This window comes from Malus sylvestris, chromosome 15 (assembly GCF_916048215.2).
Source record: "Malus sylvestris chromosome 15, drMalSylv7.2, whole genome shotgun sequence".
Lineage (NCBI taxonomy): Eukaryota > Viridiplantae > Streptophyta > Magnoliopsida > Rosales > Rosaceae > Malus > Malus sylvestris.
Genome location: NC_062274.1, coordinates 20,629,822 through 20,637,859, shown reverse-complemented (window position 1 = coordinate 20,637,859; position 8,038 = coordinate 20,629,822). Strand labels below are relative to the sequence as shown.

Genomic DNA, 8,038 nt, shown 5'->3' with positions numbered 1-8,038 from the left:
TCGATGCATTTGGTTTTTTTTTTTTTTTTTTTTTTTTTTTTTGCTGTAAACATACGTATATTATGCACACATACATACATATTAATTTTTCACGTGGACTGATCCACCATTCTTTTTTTTTTTTTTTTTTTTAATTTTTTTCACATGGTGCCAGAGGCACCAAGACTCCGCCAAATTTTTTTTATATTATTTCTCCTTCTTTCCGGTCTTGGCTTTAAAACAATCAAAACACAGTAAGTGGAGCACCCAAAACCTTTACAATATATATATATATATATATATATATATATATATATATATTTTTTTTTTTTCTTTGCACATGGTGCCTGATGCACCCCTTTTTTTTTTTCACGTGGTGACAGCACCACTTTGCTTTGCTCCACCCTTTTTTTTTCACGTGGTGACAACACCACTTTGCTTTGCTCCACCACTTTTTTTTTTGTGTAAATTAGGATGCTTGGCTGAGGGATTTTGTAGGGAAGGACGAAGACGGACGGAGAGCTGGAGTTTAAGGAAGAGCTTCTCGGCCGGCTAGTCGTTTGACAGCGGTCTTTGAAGTTGGTGGCAGCTGCGAGGTAAGAGACGGAGGAGGGTGCAAGAGAAGAGCGGTGCAGCCTTGATGTCGGAGACTTTGCCGTCGCCGTTGCTGCTTGGAACTGATGGCAGAAGGGGAGAGCTGCAGAGATGGTGATGAAGAGTTCTGCTCGCGACTACCGCAGCTATTGTGACGATGGTTGCCGGTCGTGGCAGAGCTGGAGTTGTAGGCAGCGGCGCAGTGGTGAGGAGAACAGAGGAGGACGTCGCTGCCGCCAACGAAAACCACCAAGTGTTCATAGCCTTAACACTTGTTCCTTCGCTGCAACTTTAGGCTTCGCCGGAGCTGCTGCTTTCTTCTTCTCATCTCCTTTGAGAGTCTGACCAAAGCTAGAAGCAGCCGCGGAAGGTTTTGACGAAATGGAGCTCCTTTTGCGGCAGACAATGATGGGTGCAGTACACTTTTGCTTAGCAAGCAAGGACTCTGATCTTTCAAGCTGCTCAAGGCGTTTGGGTTGCTGACTTGTGGCGGGTGCAGGAACTACGGAGTCTGATGGCTCAGATGAAGGGTCGTGGTTGGGCCGAGTGATGAGATTCTTCCACTTCATTTCCATCGAAAAATTCTTTTTCAAACAATGGAGATCTAGCTGCCAGTACTAACTTGTGGGCATGAAACCTTTCCCCACATACATTGAAAGTAACATCTGAACCTTCCTCATTCTCCATGTCAATACTTTCAGAACTGGAATAATCCATTTCAGTGCTTGAAAGGTCTTCAGAGTCGCTCTCTTTCAAGCAGCTTCCAGTGGAATTGTCTTCTTGATCTGACAGTGCTCCGTAGTCTTCATCTGCATCTTCTTTTTGGTCTTCTTCAGGAAATTCTTCGAAGCTTTCTGCCTCAGATTCACTCTCCGAATGCGGTGATCTATCCGACGGGTTCTCCACAACTAGGTTGTTGGCATAATTTTCTGTTTCTGCTTCATCACTTGCATCATTTGGAAACGCAGGACCCTCGTAAACTTCTTGTTCTCCTGCAAAATCAGCTCATGCTTTCCTTCCAATTGCCTCTTGTATCTGGTTTTGCATTGAGGGCAAGACTGATTCCCATCCTTCCTCTCATACTCATAGCATGGCCTGCAAACAGGAAAGGCACAGACATCGCAGGCAATGAATGGTTCCCCATCTGCAGTCTTCCCAACATTATCCCCACAGATCTGGCAGACCTTACCCCCGATGCTCTTCATGGGCTTTGCCGCAGTTTCTCCTTCTGACTCCATTGCCACTTTCTCCTTTGCTCAGATGTGTACAATGGCTCAAAATTCTTGTTCAATCTCAACAAGATCTATTCATGTCTAAGATTGCAGTAACTTTTTTCCACTCCAAAATCCCAAGATCTTAAGATCAAAAGAACCGATCTTTATTGCCAATTCTTCAAATCCAGGAAACCCAATTGAAAATAAACCCAAATCGATCCAATTCTCCAGCAGATCTCAGAAATTAGACAAATTGGAAAAAAAAAAAACAGATGAAAAGTTCACTGCTTGGATCCCAAAAATCAAAAGAGAGAGTGATCAAATTAATATACTGAAGCAGACAACCACAACTCCAATCACAGCTCTCTCTCTCTCTCTAAAAAGCGTCTCAGTCTATGTATAACTGTAAACATTTATATAATGGGTAGGAGTGGGAGAGGAGAAAATGGCTTAAAACTTGAGAGGTAGGTGCTGCATGCTTAGCAGGCCGGCGGAGGCAGTTTCTTGCACGGCAGTCCGATCGTCCATCTTGGAGAAGCCAACTAGATCTATAGCCATCGGAGCTGGCTTTTGCTTTGAGAATACAGAGAGACTTGGGAGGGAGGATTGATGGAGTCATGAATTGGGAGAGTTTTGAGAACCTTGACGAATTCGGCGCGTTGAGGGTCATCAACACGATCCCATCGACGAAGAAGAAGCAGAATGGGCCTCTTGCGTGGCCTATGGCATCAGCCGGTCTCTGGGCTTCTAGGCCAGTAAATTGGAGAGAGGCCTGGGCTTTGACTTGCAGAGAGATTGGGCTCTGGGAGCCGCTTGTAGTATTTTGGTTAAAGGGGTTGCTTCTTGTGGCCACTTATATATATATATATATATATATATATATATATATATATTTGTAAATACATAAAACATTTATCTTTTTTTTTTTATTTTTTATTTTTATTTTTATTTTTTTTATTTAACTTTTAATAAAATCTTTATTCCTTATTTTGGTGTGACTGAACTCAAATTTTGAATATTCGAGTTGCCTACGTACCATTCCAAAGAAAGAGATCAAGTCAAAACGTAGTTCAAATACATACATATATTTTTTTTTTCTTTTGGTGCCGTTTGCAGTTTCAACTCGTGCAGACAAGGAGTGTTGGTGTCGTTTGCAGTTTCAACTCGTGCAGGCAAGGAGCGTTGGTGTCGTTCGCAGTTTCAACTCGTGCAGACAAGGAGCATTTGGTGCCGTGTTGCAGTTTCAGCTCGTGCATGCAAGGAGCGTTGGTGTCGCCTTTTATGCTCGTGCGGATCAGGAGCGTTGTGCCATGCGGTTTAGGCTCGTGCAGGCGAGGAGCCTCGTGTCCTACAATTTAGGCTCGTGCGGACAAAGAGCTTTGGTTCGTGCAGTTTAGGCTCGTGCGAACAAGGAGCTTTGGTTCGTGCAGTTTAGGCTCGTGCGAACAAGGAGCTTTGTGCCATGCAGTTTAGGCTCGTGCAGGCGAGGAGCCTTGGTTCGTGCAGTTTAGGCTCGTGCGGACAAGGAGCTTTGGTTCGTGCAGTTTAGGCTCGTGCGAACAAGGAGCTTTGGTTCGTACAGTTTAGGCTCGTGCGAACAAGGAGCTTTGTGCCATGCAGTTTAGGCTCGTGCAGGCGAGGAGCCTTGGTTCGTGCAGTTTAGGCTCGTGCGAACAATGAGCTTTGGTTCGTGCAGTTTAGGCTCGTGCGAACAAGGAGCTTTGTGCCGTGTTGCAGTTTTAGCTCGTGCAGGCAAGGAGCGTTGGTGTCGCCTTTTATGCTCGTGCGGATCAGGAGCATTGTGCCATGCGGTTTAGGCTCGTGCAGGCGAGGAGCCTCGTGTCCTACAGTTTAGGCTTGTGCGGACAAGGAGCTTTGGTTCGTGCAGTTTAGGCTCGTGCAAACAAGGAGCTTTGGTTCGTGCAGTTTAGGCTTGTGCGAACAAAGAGCTTTGTGCCATGCAGTTTAGGCTTGTGCAGGCGAGGAGCCTTGGTTCGTGCAGTTTAGGCTCGTGCGAACAAGGAGCTTTGGTTCGTCAAGCGATCTGAGAGAGTCGTTCATCGCAATCTTCATAGCAAGGAGCCTTGACTGAGTAGTTGAAGAAGTCTTCAGGAAAGAAATCACGCATCGTGATAGGGATGGACGATCTATGTGTCGAAATTTCCTCATTTTCAACACGTTCACGTTGCTTTGAAGGATGACAAGAGCTGCTTTGCCCCCTTTCCGATTGGCGGACTTGTGGAGGAGACGTATGCTTCTTGTGCAATTTCTTAGGAGTGACTTGAGTCCATCCTTCAATTTTGCTTGTCTTGGACGATGCCCCCAACGGTTGAGGTGAAAACTTTGAGTCGGAAGAGCCAGAAGTGAAGGTGGTATAGTTTGACTTCGCCACTTCGTCAAGATCTAGCTCGATGATTCCTTTCTGAGCCAGCTTCATGATGAGATCTTTCAGCACGAAACATTTTTCTGTCGGATGACTGATGAAGCGGTGGAATTTACAGTACCTTGGACTGTCGGTGCGATTCATCTCTTCTGGCCGTTTGCACTCAGGCAAACCAATCACCTTCTTTTCCAGCAAGTCTTCTAACATGGCAACCACATCAGAGTCGGGGAATGGATAAGTCTTCTCCTCAAGCTCCTTCAAATTGCGTCTACGCATCTCTTGATCACGAAAAGCTTCGGTTTGAATCGCCTTGCCTCGTGTGGATATTTTGACGGGAGATGTGTTGATCGTCATCGCTTCCTTGGTGGGTTTCCATGCAGCATTTTCCACCTTTGTCCCAAGAACTTTGTCGTTCTTGTAGTCGGCGATCGGTTCTTTCTTCCCATGATGGGCGATGCTCAACTCCATGTCATGGGCGCGAGTGGCCAATTCCTCGAAGGTCCGCGGTTTAATGCCTTGAAAGATGTATTGCAAACCCCATTGCATGCCTTGGATGCACATCTCGATTGAAGAGGTTTCCGAGAGCCTGTCTTTACAGTCGAGGCTTAGAGTGCGCCATCTGTTGATGTAGTCAATGACTGGTTCGTCCTTCCATTGCTTTGTGCTCGTTAGCTCTAGCATACTCACAGTGCGGCGGGTGCTATAGAAGCGGTTGAGGAATTCCCGCTTTAATTGTTCCCAGTTGTTGATGGACTCAGGCTCTAGGTCTGTGTACCACTCAAAGGCATTTCCTTTCAGCGAGCGCACAAACTGCTTGGCGAGGTAATCCCTTTCGGTTCCTAAGTTGTTGCAAGTTTCAACGAAGTGGGCAACGTGCTGTTTTGGGTTTCCCTTTCCATCAAATTGCATGAACTTTGGTGGTTGATAACCCCTCGGCATCCTTAAGGCGTCGATCTTCTTTGAATACGGTTTTGAGTACAACCCGGAGGTATTTGAGCTCCATTCGTACTGTGCATTGATGGTGTTGGTGATCATCTCTTGCAGCTGCTGGATAGAAAGAGATCCCATGAGTGCCGCTGCTTGGTCTGGCTTCGGCTTCACATCGTTTTTCTCCACCTGAGGCTCATCTTCTTCGTCATCTCTTCTCTTTAGTGGATCATTCTTTGGGTCGGGGTTCTCGTTGTCCTGTGGCTCCAGTCGGCTGACGAGTGCAGCGATTTGCAAGTCTTTTTCTTCAACAATCCGTGTTAGCCTTGCGATCGCTTCATTCATTTGAGCCAGTTGTTCTTCAACGGAGGTAACACCGATAGTCATGACTTGTGCGACCAATAGACGTGACTTTCCTTGAGACATCCAGGATGCTGATGAAGAACGTCGTTGGCTGCTTTGGGATGTCATCTTGTGTGCCTCAGCAGCATGCTTCGGTGCCTCCAGCGAGGTCAGGTTGATGACAGACTCACACCTTTGATGCTCCCCTTGCTCTTTTAGCGGCACCAACTTTGAAGTGGCATGTTGAGGAGCGGTTGTGGCGCCAATGGATTGTCCGTTTGCGGCAGAAGTGCTTAGGATCCTTCCCTCAGTGGTTGCGAGAACGGCTTGTCCCTTGCTTGATGCCATTGACTTTGAGGTGTGTTTGGATTCCTTGAACGGAGAAAGAGATGAGAGGTAGAGATATCCCACCGGGCGTGCCAATTTGTGAACACGGAAAATTCCTGAAACGAAAGAGACAAGAACGACGTGCACAAACAAATATTTGTGTTTGATGATTTTGGGTTACAATCTCTCTTAAATTTGATCATCTGATTCGATCTCCGTAAGGTGTGTATTTGTGGATGTGTGATTGATCCAAAGGGCCGTTGGGCTTGATCTAAGGATGAACGTTCTTCAATGGCCGTGGACTTGATCTTGAAGGTGGATTTGAGCGGATCTTAAAAGGGGCTTTTGGGCTTGATCTTTGAAGAATAGTGATGAATGGATCTCCAAGGGCTTTTGGGCTTGATCTTGAAGAACAGTGATGAACGGATCTTCAAGGGCTTTTGGGCTTGATCTTGAAGAACGGTTGAATGTGTGGATTTGTCGACGTTGTTAATCTAAAGGGCCGTTGGGGCTTGATCTTGGATGAACGGATAATGAACGATGGTGCTTTCTTCAAGGGCCGTCGGGGCTTGATCTTGAATTGGTGGATGGTTGATCCAAGGGCCGTCGGGGCTTGATCTTGGAAGAACGATGAACGAAGAACGAAGAACACTTTCTTCAATGGCCGTCGGGGCTTGATCTTGAATTGGTGGATGATTGTTGATCTAAAGGGCCGTTGGGGCTTGATCTTGGAAGAACGATGAACGAAGAACACTTTCTTCAAGGGCCGTCGGGGCTTGATCTTGGAAGAACGATGAACGAAGAACGAAGAAGGCTTTCTTGATTCTTCGGGAACCTGGATGCTTGAGAGCTTCGGAGTTTCAAAGCTTCAGAGCTTCAAGGTGTCATATGAATTGGTTTCTCAAATGAATGAAATAGGCTTGTATTTATAGAATTTTCCAATGCCTAATTTTGAATATAATATTCCAGATGAAATAAGTCGTTTCTGCCAGGTGTTGACACGTGTCCTGTTTGATGACTTTTCCAACTATTTCGATTTTTGTTTAGACACACGTTACGTGTAAAATTTATGTAATACATGAGCGTTGAAACTTTGATTTATCGGTCAACATTTATTCACCGAAATTTCGATGTCTACAGATATAACCAATCTCCATGCATACCATAATAGAGTGATTGATTCAATAATCATATATGTACATCGTTTTTTGTTGAGCTCTATCAGTGAGATGTTTCATCTAGCACTTGGTGGAATTGTTGACATCAATCTAAGTCATTTGAAAAAGACATCAACTGTATAGACATCTGTGTAGGGGTGGGTTCAAAAAACCGAAAACCGAAAAAAACCGAAAACCAAACCGAATCGAAACCGAAAAAATTGAACCGAACGAAAAAACCGAACCGAATTGAAAAAACCGAACCGAACCGAATTCTTTTGGTTCGGTTCGGTTTTAGTGATCTAGAAACCGAACTAAACCGAACCGAACCGAATTAATTAAATTAATTTTTTTATTTAATTATTTGTTTTGGGTATTATTTTCTAAACCCAATTTGTAAGTTAAAATGTGCTAAACCCAATGTGTTGCCAAACTTTAAGCTCAAAATATTTAAAAAAGGCCTATAAAAACTCTAAACCCTAACCTATTATTTATCCCCCATATAAGGTTCCGGAACCAAACCTCCTCAAGAAGTACCTACGTCCATCTCCATAGCACTGCCTACTTCTGTCCTAGCTTTCTTTTCCAAATCTACTCTCATATAACATGTAACAGAATCCATAAACATTTATTTCGGGTAGATTACTTGGGTAATTTGTGATGGAAAAGAATCTAACACACACTAAATAAATCCACCCACGCATTATTTTTACTAATCAAGTTGTCAACATGCAATTACAAGCAAACAACCTTGATCTTTGAACAACATCATACAATTTAACTTTTCTAAGTCATTTGTACGATTTTTGTGTTGTGAGGTTGTTAGTTTGGACTTTGGAAGACTTGATTGATGATTTTAGTTCAATTTTAAATGTTTATTTTCATTGTCTTTGATTCTAGTTAGAATGCTTATGTTATGATTGTGTTGGATATGTTAAAATTTAAAATTTCAACGTTTTTCATTTTTTGAAAAAACAAAAAACAAAAAACCGAAACCGAACCGAAACCGAACCGGAAAAAACCGAACCGAAAAAAACCGAAAAAAAAATGAACTGAACCGAACCGAACCGAAATTTCGGTTTGGTTTCGGTTTTGGCAAAAAACCGAACCGATTT

At 44.0% G+C, this 8,038-nt stretch overlaps 1 protein-coding gene and 1 long non-coding RNA gene across 2 annotated transcripts; both read right to left on the bottom strand.

The window, feature by feature from the left end:
* Positions 1-830: 830 nt before the first annotated feature.
* Positions 831-1,811, bottom strand: LOC126602785 (cellulose synthase A catalytic subunit 1 [UDP-forming]-like). Its single transcript, XM_050269654.1, has 3 exons — positions 1,600-1,811; positions 1,225-1,519; positions 831-1,136 (listed from the first exon to the last, which is right to left on the bottom strand). The coding sequence occupies exons 1-3, from the start codon at positions 1,809-1,811 to the stop codon at positions 831-833; spliced, it is 813 nt and encodes a 270-aa protein (XP_050125611.1).
* A 1,115-nt stretch (positions 1,812-2,926) lies between these two features.
* LOC126602225 (uncharacterized) lies at positions 2,927-3,426 on the bottom strand. Its single transcript, XR_007616040.1, has 2 exons — positions 3,311-3,426; positions 2,927-3,202 (listed from the first exon to the last, which is right to left on the bottom strand). It is a non-coding gene; the product is annotated as an uncharacterized LOC126602225 (long non-coding RNA).
* Positions 3,427-8,038: the final 4,612 nt, after the last annotated feature.

Coding starts and splice junctions, on each gene's coding strand:
- LOC126602785 (XM_050269654.1), bottom strand. CDS start 1,811: ATGGAGTCAGAAGGAGAAACTGCGGCAAAGCCCATGAAGAGCATCGGG. Junction 1,520..1,599: donor TGCAAAACCAGATACAAGAG/GCAATTGGAAGG, acceptor AAATGATGCAAG/TGATGAAGCAGAAACAGAAA. Junction 1,137..1,224: donor GTTCAGATGTTACTTTCAAT/GTATGTGGGGAA, acceptor ATGGAAATGAAG/TGGAAGAATCTCATCACTCG.